Source organism: Brienomyrus brachyistius, chromosome 10 (assembly GCF_023856365.1).
Source record: "Brienomyrus brachyistius isolate T26 chromosome 10, BBRACH_0.4, whole genome shotgun sequence".
Classification (NCBI taxonomy): Eukaryota; Metazoa; Chordata; class Actinopteri; order Osteoglossiformes; family Mormyridae; genus Brienomyrus; species Brienomyrus brachyistius.
Window position 1 is genome coordinate 10,638,055 of NC_064542.1, and position 15,511 is coordinate 10,653,565.

General features: G+C 41.4%; 1 protein-coding gene across 3 annotated transcripts; it reads left to right on the top strand.

Annotated features, from left to right (window-relative positions):
• The first annotated feature begins 1,743 nt into the window (after window positions 1-1,743).
• LOC125750875 (UDP-glucose 6-dehydrogenase-like) lies at window positions 1,744-13,870 on the top strand. Of its 3 annotated transcripts, none has more exons than XM_049029201.1 (12): window positions 1,744-2,455; window positions 5,956-6,133; window positions 6,939-7,040; window positions 8,039-8,239; window positions 8,396-8,593; window positions 8,684-8,831; window positions 9,527-9,621; window positions 12,018-12,148; window positions 12,394-12,536; window positions 12,690-12,781; window positions 12,890-13,000; window positions 13,102-13,870. In XM_049029201.1, the coding sequence occupies exons 1-12, from the start codon at window positions 2,358-2,360 to the stop codon at window positions 13,204-13,206; spliced, it is 1,602 nt and encodes a 533-aa protein (XP_048885158.1). In that variant the 5' UTR covers window positions 1,744-2,357; the 3' UTR covers window positions 13,207-13,870. The 3 variants fall into 3 exon arrangements, with proteins under 3 accessions (XP_048885158.1, XP_048885159.1, XP_048885160.1); XM_049029202.1 differs by having other exon boundaries at window positions 2,310-2,593; XM_049029203.1 differs by lacking the exon at window positions 1,744-2,455 and adding an exon at window positions 2,604-3,080.
• The last annotated feature ends 1,641 nt before the right edge of the window (window positions 13,871-15,511 follow it).

Here is a 15,511-nt window from a genome sequence, read left to right on the forward strand (position 1 = left end):
ACTTTACTTGTAGGGGAAGTAGTGTAATATTATGCTATTACTTATGTATTGATTAACCAGAAACTAAGTTTTAGTTATAGACTGATCTCGTGTTTGTCCATGGTTAATAAGTTATCACATCTTTTAAATCAAGTAATTACTATATTTGTTAATATATCTGTTAATCTTGTATATCTTAGTGAACTACTGAAGTGGCTACTGAAGGAATTTCTAAGAAACTACTGAGGGAACGAGTAAATAAAATAACTGAAGTACTGATGTTGTTCATTGTTAATAAATCATGATGCATCTTTTACGTTAAGTAGCATCTATACTTGTTCATGATTTGTGCTGTAGTAGTAACTGAGTTACTACTATTTGTGCCCCTTAGGTAAAGCATTACCATTGTTACTGAAGTAGTCTTACTATCAGTTTGTATTTTTATGAAGGTCATGAGTTGACACTTTACACTTTTCAGTGGACATAGAAGCAGATTAGTTTTTATTGGCAAAAAAATTGTCCGCCTAAAATAATATCGCACGTGGAGTCCACATAACTCACTCTTTAGAACCTTTACTAACGCAGTGTTGCTTGGCTACCATGGCAACCAGACAAAATTAAGGGTAGGGCCTAGCAAGAGGGGCAGCAGCACTGAAAGGCTGAAATGACGGACCTGGGCGGTGCTTGAATTCCACAAGCACTCTGTCACCTTTGAGCAATAATAACTGGAAATGTATGACTTCTAAAACGTACCTTTGAAGCGGAGGATTAACATTTTCCCCACAAGAAAAGACATTCTGTGAAGTAATGCATGGTTTATCTTGGCCAACACGTTCTTTACAAAGGCAGCAAATCAGAGCTACGAAATCCTTCAGCTGACACCAGCAGGGGCGTATGTGACGTAAACCTTCCTCCTCTTCTGTTTCTAATCAACTGGGCTGTGTCAACCCTGTTCTTTTACAGAACCCCCACATTGGGACAATTCATGCGTAAATCGGTCTCAGATGGTTTTGGCATTGGTACACTCACTCTATCCACTATTCAGTATAATGAGTAATAGCTTTTTCAATTTCTAATTGGATTTCTTGTACTTGTTTCACACAGGAGGTGACAGAATGTGGATAACTTTGCAAAATCTCAGCATATATATCAGAGTATATGTGTTATCGTGTAAATTTATGGTAAAAGAAAAGGATGGACAGTCTAAACTCACATCAGCAGATTAAGTATAAAAATGATTAAACTTTTAGTACACACATTAGAAAGTGAATTATTGTGAATTGTATGAATGACTTAAATTGCTGAAACACATTACCCAAGGTTATAGTTTTTAACGTTTGACTTGATTTTAATGGTAAAGGTATTGGGGGGGATTTAAACATGAAATGTGACAAATGAGGAGTTCACATTTAACAGATGCTTTTATCTAAAGTAACATACAGGCAGGGACAGCCAGACCTCAGCGCAATGGGGGTTGGAGATCTTGCTCAGGACTCCAACCTGGAAATTATTTTGCTGCCCACAGGATTTTAACCACGAACCATTTGATCACAGCGATCTAAGTCGCTCCTAAAACGTTCATACGTGGCTGCGAGCAGGGGTCAAACCTGCACAGGGAAACCCCCATTAGATTTCAAGTCCAATGAGTTGACCACTCAGCATTTCAGCCACACTTGTAGCAGTAGCTCACTGGTTAAGGTTTCAGATGTGAGTAGAGCACAAAGGAAAATTCAGTTTCAATTAAACTATTCTGTATAGCCCATTTTCCAGAACATCGTCTATATTGTCGCAAAGTGCTTGACATTATCCCTACCCAAAGCCCCCAGTGAGCAAGGCAGCAATGACAGTGGAAAGAAAAAAACTCTAGAAGGAAGAAACCATCAGAGAACCAGATTCAAAGGGGGAGCCCATCCTCCTTAAGCCAGAAAAGGTCATCAAATTAAGAAAGCCCTGAAATCCTGAAAACATTCTATATATTAACTGTAACCATGTATTATGTGCACACACATGAAGACAAGAAAGACTGGATGAATGTTGTACTTCAGGTAGAATATCATCATCATCTGCAACAGACAGAAGGGGGACAGAACAGTGGCAGCAGAAATTATAGGTCCAACGTCAGTGTTTCACACCGTTTTAGAAGATGTTCAAGATGTTTAGTGAACTTCAGTGGAATTTTGTCTGAGGAACTTAGGTAAAAGAAAATGGTTGTCGACGGCTGAAGTTTTTTCATAACAAAAACAGAAGAATTATAAAGGATTACAGCTAATTTGATCTGACTAAACTACGTTTGATCATCATAAATTTCTTCTGTGATGAGGCTTCACAGTTAGACTCCAGGACGCTGCTGGTGAGGAAATGATGTCAAAGAACGTGCGATGCCCCCCTGCTGGTGCGAGTCAAGAAAAAAGTCCGAGCTGCCGAGAGCTGCTCCACATCCCGGGAAACGCCGTCCGTCCCTACAGCGGCGTCTTAGGTACATTGCGCGTTATTCAGATTACACCTTTAAAAGGTTGTAGCTGCGTAATTTCATTGCTTCGATCGCGTTAATTAAACCCGACTTTGAGTTTAGAAGAATCTCAGATTTTTCAGCCTCCAGCAGACTCAGTCATTGGTAAGCCGCCGGGGATTTGCTGTATTCTCTTCGCCAAAGTTAACTGCGGCATGTCGACTTCTACTCTGCCTAAGGTTGTCTGCTTCTGTGCCTCTGGAGCACTTTCTCCCATTTTCGCTAAATACTAAGGAATCCAGCAACTTTTCCGTCTTGCCGGACGCTTTAACTCGCCGCTAAACGCCGCACTATGCTGGTTTGTTTTGTGATCATTTCACTAGCCGGTTTAGTTGATCGGCACGGTGCGGGGCACCCGTGTAACGACACCGCTTGGCCGGTTACCTCCGAGACACTATAACCGGATCAGCCCGGTCAGCGATGAGGTCTGAGAGTCACCGAGCCGCTAAGCGGCTTAGCTGTTTGACGTTAATTAACGAGCCAGTCTCGGCTCGCGCCGTTAAGTGATTGGCTGTCAGGTTCGCTCGCGGCGATCAGTTATTTTAACGGGAAAAGTCACTGCAGCCGGATAATCGGGTTTGCTGGTTAACTGGTAAATAATCTTTCCTCCGACTATATTGTAGGTCGTACCCGAATAGCTAGTTTGACACGTGTTTATTTCTCATAACTCTAATTGAATATTGAACCTTATTCATTGCTTATCAGCAGGCAGGCAAACTCCATTAGTTGCGTTACCTTCGGCCTCGCGTGTCACGTACTTTTTCTGGCATAAAATGGGAAACTTTAGCATTCGACTTAAAATGTATCCGAGGTGGATTATTGGTGGAGTACGTGTAATGAAAAACATCACAGATGTGAACTTAAAGTTGTGTTAAAAGAAATTGTATTTAATACAACATGGAAGGAATTATACTACAACCGGAGTTAATTTAAATTACTAATGATTACCTCGGGCTCTTACTGCAAACGAGTCCAGACCTGACCGTTGTCAAATATCTTTAGAAATCAGATGTTCCTAGAGGGAAAAAACTGGATGATATGCATAAATATATTGGTAGTCCTGTAACGTTTGGTGCAATTGTTCACACGTGGCTTTTATATTAATATAAATTAATTGTTTGTTAAATCTGGCATCCTAAAATGGTCAGTTTCCTATCAGCTAGTCTGTATTAAAATGTTTGATATGCCATTTTTTGTTACTGGGTCACATAAAACAGCTGAGTTCATCGCTTTACGAGAACACGACGGTCTTGAGGAACTTGCCATATTCCCCTGGAGACTAAAAGTATGGGACTGCCGGACTGAAAAGTTTCAGGATTAGTTTTCATATTAATGTGAGAGGTCAGAATAATGAGTCGCTTGTACGTGCAGGATGGATGTGGAGAGAAAGCGGGGCAGCAGAGCCGTGAAGGGAACGACTGTGTTGGGGGGTGGGGTGGGGTAAGGGGGGGTGAGCAAAAGGGGAGGTGCACACACAGATGCCTGTGTACTCCTGAGAGCCTGCGTGGCATGAGAGGGGGGTGGTGATCAGGATGGGGGAGGGGTGAGAGGGGATGGGGGTGTGTCATCGGGGTGAAAAACCACAAGATTCTTTTATTTAAAGTTTTTCTTCCATTTATCATCTTTAGCTTGTACCCATTATAGTTTTGTGGTAAAGCAATGCAGAATGTACTGAGTGCAGGATTAGTGTGGAACTATGAGGTGGGGAATGATTGAAGTAGTGTTAGTTTTCCTCCATGGAGGATGTAAAATAACTGATTGCTCAATAGCAGGGTGATGTGAGAGAGGAGAAGAGTGAACATTTCCTATCTTCATTGAGGAGGTGTGATGTCAGAAAGACCCAGGACAGAAGTTTGGTTACCCTTTATTTTAAGGGAGGGGGAATGATGTCAGAAAGACCCAGCATAGAAGTGTAGTCACTCTTAACTCTGAATCACTTTTACCACATGTGTTTATTTCCTGTCAGTGATGTCACACAGTGAGAGAGAGGGAGTGGATCTCATACATCTGTTTCCTAGAAATGTTGCACATGTCTTTCTGTGTATGTTGCGCATGGATCAGTAGGGAGTCATTCGGGAATTTGGATTTATGGCTCAACTTCAGCAGCAGGAAAGGATTATGAATGAGGGAGTCCTGGCTCCCTCCTGTTTTATTTTAAATTGCCCTCTTTATTTCTGCTCCACTTACTTTTTTGCTAATTAATGATAGGTTACTGAGGCAGGTGACTATTATGAACAAAGTTCATAACAGAACTGACAAAACACATTTGAAAAATATAGTGGGGTTTATAATGATCAGGAAGAACAGCTTGGCAGACAGATTGTGTTAGGAATATTCCACTTAAAACTCTTTAGCACTTCTGTGGGATCTGCAGCTTGGGGCACCTGTAATTGCTGAATGGTAGTTCTCATGACTGAAATGATCAAGTACTAGCTTTATTTAAGTAGACTAACTTCAGTTAGAGCATGCTGGTTGTAGATATCAGTGATATCTGAGTCAATATCAAAGATCGGAATCGGGGGCAATCCAAGCATTTTTTAATTGATCACTATCGGCTACCACAGCCTGATCCAAAACCCTATGTATTTAGTTTCTTGTATCCACTTAATTTATGCCAGTTGCACAGACTGTAAGGTTCTGTGACACGCTGCAGTAAGCTTGAGGCTCGTGGCTTTAAACTACAAGCTATCAAGATGTCGGCCACGTGATAAGTGTTTAATTTGGTAATTCAAAGTAGCCCAAGAGCTGCCTGCCATGTTTGCAATGTCATCCCTTAGAAAGGAGGTAGCAACAGGACATCATTTAATACAAGAAACTTAATTGGGCATGAGCAGAAACACCACAAGGAGGAATACTGCAATATCCTGAGGTTCACTGAAGATAAAACACTGCACTGACGCCTATGGTTTGTGTATGGATATTTAAATTGTTATTAAAATATCAGATCGGTACTCAGAGTTGGCAGATATAAATATTGAATGGGTCGGATCGGGGGACCAAAAAAGTGGATTGGGCCATCCCTATTAGATTTTCGTGAACAAAATAGTAAAGACTGTTTCACATTCTTTTTATATTCCTGTATGTGTTTTTTCAACATAAAAATTACAACAGGCAATGACATCAGAAACATGCATCCTTGGGGCAAACATCTCTGTGGTTTAAAAGCTGTCATTTACTATATTGTCATACCAGCTTGAAGCATCAGTTCGTGTGAATTCCTGCCAGTATAATTATTTTATAGAAGTAATTAACCGGTTGGCTGAAAATCCCCACACAACCTCTGCAGTCAAGGACCAATTCTGTGCAGCCTTGCATTAGTAGAATTCTGGAACAAGTCAGTTATCCTGTCTGGCTTTTAGTTTAGTGACTGATCCATGTAGTTTTTCTCTTTCTCAGGTCTCTTAAATATCATCTTTTAATCCTTACATCTCTGTGATGACCTGCCCACTGTATCTCTTTTGTCAAAGACATCTTTCAGGGAGGATGGTGCAGGTGAAGAGGATATGCTGCATAGGGGCCGGGTATGTGGGGGGGCCCACCTGCAGTGTGATCGCCCAGATGTGCCCAGGACTGATGGTCACGGTGGTGGATGTGAACGAGGACCGCATACGAGCCTGGAACTCTGACAGCCTGCCTATCTTTGAGGTCAGCTTTCGGGGAATTCCTGAGTTCTTGGGTTGGAGTTGGGTTTGTCACTTAATCTCTTTCACTGTTATTCAGTAACCCCTTCACATTTGAGAACTTGACATTTATGGTTTCAGTTATTTGCCAGTTATTCGTTCAGTTAAATCGGAATATGTTTGGAGCTTGCTGAAATATACCAGAAACTCGCAGATGGTGCATTAGCCCAAAACAATACTGAAAATGATTCGGATCACATAAAATCATATATAAATAGTAGTAATACATAATATTTGTTAGTGTAGGTACTTACCATACGCTTGTCTTTAATGTTAAGTCTCGACTTGGGTGCGCCACGCGTCTTGTCCTGAGAACCAGCCTCACATGTCACATGTTAACTCTAATTGTGACTGTGGAATCATGCCATTCCTCCCAGTAACTTTTACATTTTTCAGTGCCGTTTACTTTGCATTTTTAATTATAGAAACAAAACGTACTGTTCCCAGTGCATACTGCTCTTGATAGGAAATGACAGAATAATTTGACATGCAAAGTGTTCAGTACAGTACTGTTTATTTAGAAATTGCTAATAAATAGGCTTTTATATTATCATTCAGGCTAGCAGACTGTTACGTGTTGAAGTTAGGGGTGCCCAAATATTAATTGCAATTTGTCACATTCATGGGGATCTTCTGTAATTTCAAAATCGAAGGCTTTTCATTATACTGGGGAAATTACCACCTTGTTCACTGGTTTCTAACACTGCACTACTTTAGGGTTAATTATTAGGTCCTTCATATTCTTCCTCCTCCTTGCCCCCCATCTCCAGCCTGGCCTTCAAGAAGTAGTTGAGTCCTGTCGGGGAGTCAACCTCTTCTTCTCCACAGATATCGACAGTGCGATCCAGGATGCAGACCTCGTCTTTATCTCGGTAAACCCATTGCTGCAATTTTCCGTAAATGTGTGCCACTGCTTTCTGTGTTCGTCTCCATTTTGTGCCACTACAGGCCACTTTCCAGCATAGTATCTCGTATCTTGTAACACTTTACTTGAGAGGCACAAATAATGTAGTCATACTCTTACTTAATGTATTAATTAACCAGAAACTAAATGTTATTTACATACTGATCTCATGTTCATCCATCATTATTTCTTCATGATTTGTAACAGTCAGTCGATGTTTTGGAGCTGATTTATTTTGATTTCTGGACTTGGAAACCTTCCGGTATGTTGCGATTTAGCTTTTTGTGTTGTCTATCAGTGTTGGGCAGTAGAGTGTTACTCAGTAATGCATTATTGAAATATTGTTATTTTCCTCATTAATGAGTAGTGTAAGGGATTCCAGTTTCCAAAACAGTAATTATATTACAGTTCTTAATCAAAGCAATGCCACGTCACTGTGTTGCTGGAATGCGACTTCCTCATTCTTATGATGATGTGTACATTTAGTGCACTTGTGGGGTGGATTTTTAGTTTAGGTGGTTTGGTGCTCATCCCTAAAAGGAACTGACTGTCTGATAAGAGGTCTGTGAAGCTTCTGCTAATGAGATACAATCATTGTTTCACTTCTGAAGCTTGCTTAGTATGTCTGGGCAAAGATAAAACAAGAAGCTGGACACAATATCAACCTATACATGGTGTCATACATTGTTTTAGATGTATTGTAAAACTGTTAAGAATAATCCTTTGCTGGATATGCAAAAAAAAAATTCAGTTGTACGAGGAGCTGGCTAAACAAGTCATGTTTTTTGCAGGCACAGGGGTAAAGAAAGTACATATAACAAGTAACCTAACTAATTTCTTTTGATAATAAGTGAAGTAATACTACAAAATCTTGAGTAATTTGGGATAACAATGTTGACTGCCAGGTGAAGACCCCAGCAAGCCTGCCCGTATGTGGAGTTTTAGCTTTTTTATGTTATCTACTAGGTGAACACCCCAACAAAGACTTTTGGGATTGGTAAGGGGAGGGCTGCAGACTTAAAGTACATTGAGGCATGTGCACGGCGCATCGCCGACGTCTCCACCGGCTGTAAGATCGTGGTGGAGAAGAGCACGGTCCCTGTCAGGGCGGCAGAGAGCATCCGGCGAATCTTCAACGCCAACACAAAGAGCACGCTCAGTTTCCAGGTGAATCCTAGTGCCCGTCGTTAATGTGTTGTGGTTCTTTCTTAGCCTACCTGTCATATACAATCGGTCCTGCAGTTAGGTTTTTTACAGTTAATTATGTACTGTTTAGCTATGTCTGTTCACTCATTTCCCTTTTCTATCGGGACTTTTGTCCAGGTTCTGTCTAACCCAGAGTTCTTGGCAGAGGGGACAGCCATCTCAGACCTGAAGAACCCAGACAGGGTTCTCATTGGGGGGGACGAGAGCCCAGAGGGTCAGTGTGCGATCGAAGCTTTACGAGACATTTATGAACACTGGGTGCCCAAGGACAAGATAATCACCACCAACACGTGGTCATCTGAACTCTCCAAGCTTGTAAGCCTTCTCCTCCCCTTTCAGCGGGCTAATCCTTCATGTAGCCTGGGGTATCTTCACCCTCTGCTCCCTCCCTGGTCTTCCCTGTAGGCAGCCAATGCCTTCCTGGCCCAGCGCATCAGTAGCATAAATTCCATCAGCGCCCTGTGTGAAGTGACTGGCGCTGATGTGGAGGAGGTGGCTCACGCCATTGGCACAGACCAGAGGATTGGGAGCCGCTTCCTTAAAGCCAGTGTGGGTGAGTGGGGTGGGCTGACGAAAAGAATATTTGATGGTGGGGGGAGGGGGAAGAAATCTGTAGCATAATGGTTAAACAACTTATGATCCAAAGCTTGAGTTTAAGCCTAAATGTTTCAGCTCACCATGTAAATATCTGTGTCTAAAACTAGCCGGAATTCTTTTAATGCTGCCCCTGCAGTAATTAGTAAGGTCCTGCGTATTATAAATCAGGGGTGTCAGACTCCAGCCCCGGAGGGCCGGAGCCCAGCACATTTTTGGGTTTCCCCTCATTTAACACACCGGATTCAGCTCCTTGCACCTACTTGTGCTAATTAGCACACAGCTCTTGAGCTGAATCATTTGTGGTGGAACAGAGAAAGACCCAAGCTGTACAGGGCTCTGGCCCCCCAGGAATTAAGTTTGACACCCCGGTTATAATACCATGCCTGTACATTATGCTGATTTAAATGTAATTAACTACTTTTACTAGCCAAACAACCAAATCCTGTTAATTATTATTGTTGAATATTTTTGGTACTCCTTTCTGACAACATTTATCTAGTACAGGGTTGATATCTGTACTTTTAAAAACCCCCCATTGTATGTTTGAATACCTTTGAAATTTGAAACACAGTTCTTGCTGGCTTTCTATGCCACCAGATCCATTAATGCTTGCTTCTGCCTTTCTAACCCTCCACATGTCTGAAACTACAGGGTTTGGTGGGAGCTGTTTCCAGAAGGACGTACTGAACCTTGTCTACCTCTGTGAGGCCCTGAACCTGCCTGAGGTTGCGAGATACTGGCAACAGGTATGACAAAAAAGCCAGTGGTCCATGACTTTTACAGCTGTGAGGATAAAATTCTCTGAATAGATTGGTATTTTTCCATGCATCGCCCTTAAACTGATCTGATTATTGCTAAGTCATAATAACAAATTCAGGCAATATGTTGGCTAGTTTTTAGGGGGTATCTCGGGCCATTCTTCTATACATAACTTGACTCGCTTTATGTATATTTTGGGATGTGTTCTGTAAATGGTCTCCTTCACACCACAGCAGTGGGACTAAGACAGGAGGAGACTGGCCATTGGGAAGGTTAGGGACCCCTCCCCCTGATCGGCGGCCCTTGTACTGTGTATTGGATCATTGTCATGCTGCATGGCTAAACATGACTTTTAGACAGAGATGGGCATTTCAGGTCCCGAAAGGAGACCCTAGCATTCTGTTTTTTCTGATAGAAATTGGAATTCAATGGTCACTCAAGTCATTTTAATTGTTGTTATTTTTGGAATGTGGTTTGGCTGTTTCCACCAAGCATAATATTGTGTAAATATAGAAATTTCAACGTTTTTCTCATATGTGCACAGAAGATTGTTCAGGTTGTGCTGTGGAACATCCAGGTGGTTTCTGGCAAACTTCAGACTGGCAGCAGTGTTTTTGGAGAGCAGTAATTTCCTCTTTGGTATCTTCTCATGAACACCACTCTTATGCCGCAACACAGAATGCATGAACAAAGAAGATATCAAGCGCATGAGGTGCCTGCAGATTCTTACTCTCTAGGGTTTGTTGTCTTTCGTTTGAGGATTTTATGACATGCTCTTATGCGGATTTTTGTGGGACACCCACTCCAAGCAGAGTAGCAGCGTTGCTGAATTTCTGTCTTACTAGGCTGGAGGTCCAAGTCTTTTGTAGCCCTTTCCAGTCTTATGAGCTTCAGCTATTTTCTTCCGAGCTTCTTTACTTTGATGGGGCCGTATTTCACCATGACCGAGAATTTGTATTATGCTATTTTTTTAAGATTCTGCTGGTTTCGCAGTACACTTCAGTATTTTTATTTTTTATTTTTGTCTTACCACAGCTGGCAGTTTTTACATCAGTAAAATGCATTTACGGATATCTTTTAAAAAGCGTGTTTTTATTAATAATAAAGAATTATGGACATTTAGCGAAATAGTATAACTGGCATGTTTTACTGATTATAACTGTATACTTGGATCGATAAGATGTGTTTTATTATATTAACGATGTACAATTATCTAGATACTGACATGTTTTATTGATCATTATCATATGCGTAACCAGCATGATTTTTATGATTATTACTGTGATAAATTGATAATATTAGGAAGATTCGGTCTATCCCTACATTTTTTAGTCTGGTTCAATAGAGGCTCTGGGCCTTGATTATGACTTTCGATGTTTTTTTGTAGACTAATACACAAACACTTTTATCATCAGAAATTTCTTTTAATCATGATGTGCCATTAAAATATACATGCTGACAACTCGACTTTGAAGTTAAGGGTGGCTTAATGAGACTTGCACCGAGCAGGGCTTGCCAGAATCAGGCCTGGTAGTTTGCCCGTCTATTCAAGTAAACTGTAACTGTTTATTTTGGTGGACTTAATTAAGGGGAAATGACTTGCAAATTGCAAGTTTGATGAGCTTGCTCCCCGGTCCAATGAAAGAATCACAAAAGTTGACAATTTCCTCTCAGATTATCACTCTATACAATACTACAGCCAGCCAGCAGAAATGGGGGGGGGGGGGGGGGCGGGGGGGTTATCACATTATTTGCTTGTTTGTTCATACATACATTGCCATTCAGTTCATATGACATTTTTTAAAAGCTCACGGTGACATCATTGTAATGATTTGAGCTAGTGACCTTCATCTTACACTCTGAGATCAAGCTTGGGGGTCACGGCGCAGGGTCAGCCAGCATGCAGCCCCCCTGAAGCTGGGGATTAAGGGCCTTGCCTGAGGGTCCATTGACACATGACTAGTTGGTTGAGGTCGGGTCTCAAACCAGAGACCTATGGATCCCAGCAACAGAGAAATAGCCTGCTGAACCACACGCCCCCTCCCCAGTACATGTCCTGGTGATGGTCTGTGCAGTCTGTACAGTGCTTTGTGATCCTGAGCAGTCACCATACCATGATGTAATGCCTCCAGGAAGGATGGTTTCCATTTTGCATCTGTAATTGGAGAGGGATGCTGAGAACATGTGATCCTCCTGTACATGTCTGAACAATTAAAGATGTCGGTGTGTGTCGTGACTATGTAAAGTTGTCTTTAAATATGATTCTCAGGATCTACCTTTTGATTCCCGAAATCATACTGTTGCTTATTCATCCGGCGTTTATGTTCATGTATGAGTGACTTAAGCTGTGTTATTCATGTCTTTGGTTTGTTGTCTGGTCCAGGTGATTGAAATCAATGACTACCAACGGCAGCGTTTCTCCTCACGAATCATTGGATGCCTCTTCAACACAGTGACAGACAAGAAGATAGCACTGTTGGGCTTCGCCTTCAAGAAGAACACAGGTGATACCAGGTGAGACTCTCCTCACTTTACCGTGTTGTGGTTTTCCAGCACCAAGCACCATCCCAGATTCTTGCATGACATTTAGTACCAGCACTGTGTATCAAACTGGGTCATCGCTAACCCAAAAATGTGTTTTCATCTAAGGTTTTCCTTGTGTGGTACTGAGGTATGTTCAACAAAGCACTCATGTAGGGCGTTAGTTGCTGCTGCACTTCCTGATTACCCTGCCTTCCACCACCCATCCTATCTTGCAGGGAGTCTTCCAGCATCTATATCAGTAGGTATCTGATGGATGAGGGTGCTCGGCTCCACATCTATGACCCCAAAGTGAAGAAGGGGCAGATCATCCAAGACCTGTCTCAGCCAACCCTGTCCCATGGAGATGACACCCAGAGAGGTGAGCTGAGTTCTAAGTTATTCTGGATGTTTAGAATTGCTCACTGGGCATATCAATGTTCATCTTTCGGCTTCTTTGAGAAGAACAGGATATTTCTTCCCTTCATCTTGGTTGATCGGTTATATCCTGTCTACTGTCTTGATCTTTTCACAGTGTCTCAGCTTGTCACCATTGCCACTGACCCGTACTCTGCCTGTGAGAATGCTCATGCAATTGTCATTTGCACAGAGTGGGACATGTTCAAGGTATGTGTCCTGGGATGCATGGCCAAGTATTTCTGGAACACTGATTGTTACTGGCTTCAGTGTTGCCACTATAAGCCTAAGACATGTGGAAATATTTGCGTGTTACAGGAGCTGGACTATGAACGAATCTACAAAGCAATGTTAAAACCCGCATTCATCTTTGACGGTAGAAGAATCCTTGACAGTCTGCACGACCAGCTTCAGCATATAGGCTTCCAGGTGCTGTATGGTCTTTAGTGTGACTTTAGTTTTCTCAGTAGCTGCTGGCACAGTGCCGTTAGCTGTCTGCATGTCAAAATGATCAATATTTTCCCTCACAGGTGGAGACAATCGGCAAGCGAGTGAGCCAGAGAATTCCCTTCACTGGCAGTAACGAAATTTCAAAACCCGAGCAGCTGCTACCTTCTAAGAAGCTCAAACAATAATTTTTTTTTATGGCTCACTGGATTCAGAGGGTGATGACTTCCATTTCAAGAAATATGGTTAATTTCTGCTCAGTTTTACATCACAAAAGACTCGGTTGAATGAATGTCTCCAGAATGTTTTTATCTTTCCATGTATTTACTTTCGACAAGTGAAGACTTCAAAACGTTTTGAAAACGTTTCAAAAAGTTTTAAAGCAGGTTGTTTTATATGCTGTATTTCAGCTGTGTGGGCTGTCAGTTTTAAAAATATTTCTGAATACTGAAATACATTTCATCAGAATACATCTTATCAGAACTTCTGCAAATGCTGTCATTGCAGTGAAATTTTTATTTTTTTAAGAATTTTAAAATTCTCATTGCTCAGCTGAGAGTCTAGATTGTTTCTGCTTCACTGTGAAAGTTCCATGAGACAACTTCAGTATTATTACAGCTGCTTATCATTTACAGTGACATTACAGCATTAGGATGGATGTCCGTTTGGCCAATTTATATTATAAAGGGAGGAAGATGATTAAATTGCCTTGATAACCCCACAATATGTACATTAACTTGCCTGGCTCTAGCTCTGAATACAGTATCAGTATTGTGTTTTGATCTTCTTTGGACTGTTAGAACTTCAAGAGCAAGCAGACAAGACAATAAAATTCTCCTTTACAAAAAGTGATACTGCAAACAGTGCATTGTTTGTACATTGAAATAAAAAGCACAAAATCTTGTGCTTGTTCATACAATAACATCTTGAGCATGCTGGGTAATCGAACATCACAGACATCCAATCACAAATTGTTAGTGAGGTGTGGAGGGTGGGTGTGTAATGATCCGTCCCTGCCTGGCTGGCAGGTGTCCTTGGTCACCCCTTTCCTAGTGTTTGTGTCCTTCGTGATTATGAACCTCCTCCATGTTTTGTTGTTCCCAGGCTTAGTGATTGGTTGAATGATTATATTCTGCACCTGTCCGTTGTTGAAGCCCTTGTTAAGTAAATTTAAATGCCTAACCTTACCCTGTTCCCCAATCTCTCATGTGTTTGTAGGTGTGGTTGCCTTGTGTTTGCTGCTGTTCTGCTATCATTGTTCCAGTGTTGCTCCTTGCTTTAGTTTTTGTCCCCTTGTGGTTACTTTTGTTTCTTGGTTTTTTTTTAGTAAAAATATGTCCCTTGTTTGTTGGAGCTGCAATGTGTCTTCCTTCACCATGCCCATCTGTGAAAGGATGAGGTACTGCTTGGGGTCAGGCCAACATAAGGATGTCAGACCTTACCCGGTTCACCTTGGACAAGAGCACACAGTGCTTCAGGCGTTGAACCAGAGAGACAGATGGAACTTAGATGCTCCATAAACAAACATGGTCATGCAGATGGGACCCAACATTTCTCCTTAGTCCAAACTAAATCTTTCTGCAGAGAGCAAAAATAATTGAGTGGTTTGTACAATAAAGGTTATTGAGGATATTAGTTTGTTTGACCGTGGTTACAACACTGTGAAGCCTAACCTGGAGAGACTGAGCATGATTCTTGTTTATTGTGACAATCTTGGAGCTAACTTTTGTAAGGATCTTGGAATACTCCTCTAACATTTCATGGTTCTTGGAAGTCTTAGAATTGTAAGAGTGAACTGCCCCATCAAAGTTATCCATAGGGTACAATTCTGCAATAGGCAGCTATTGAAAACTGATTTTGGTGGTAGTTTGTCATTGTCTTGTTCCATGGTCTCACTACAGCCAAGTCTCAACCGCATGACAGAAGCAACCAGATTTTGGACTACAATGTCCTGCTGCTTACCAGAATTCATTATGCCATAGATCTTAATAAATGTTGCTGGATCACTTGCAACAAAACAGCCCAAAAATCATTAACAGCATCAACGATCAATCACGATATTTTACTGTAGATATTGGCAGCCTTCCTTATATGCAGCTTTTTCTTGTTGCTGGTGTACATGGCCTCATTTTTTGTTCTCATCTGACCACAAAACATGGTTCCAATTATAGTTCCAATAATATTTGGCAAAGTTCATCTGCTGCAATATGTGATTTGTGGCCAGTGAAGATCTTCAATGACATTATTGAAATGGAGGTACCTCGTAGCATGTAACACTTGATTTTGAAATTTGATAAGCTGATAAAGTTCAAGATTTCAACATCAATCTGTCTTCTTTTTAGTTTTTTAAGTGTTCGTTGGTTTTGCCGATGTTGATGGATGACAAAAGGATTTTACAAACTCATGATTATATCCTAGGGACACAGGTACTGGTGAAAGGTAACAACAGTTTCTGGAGACAGAGCAACTGAAAATAACATAACTTCAGAAGAC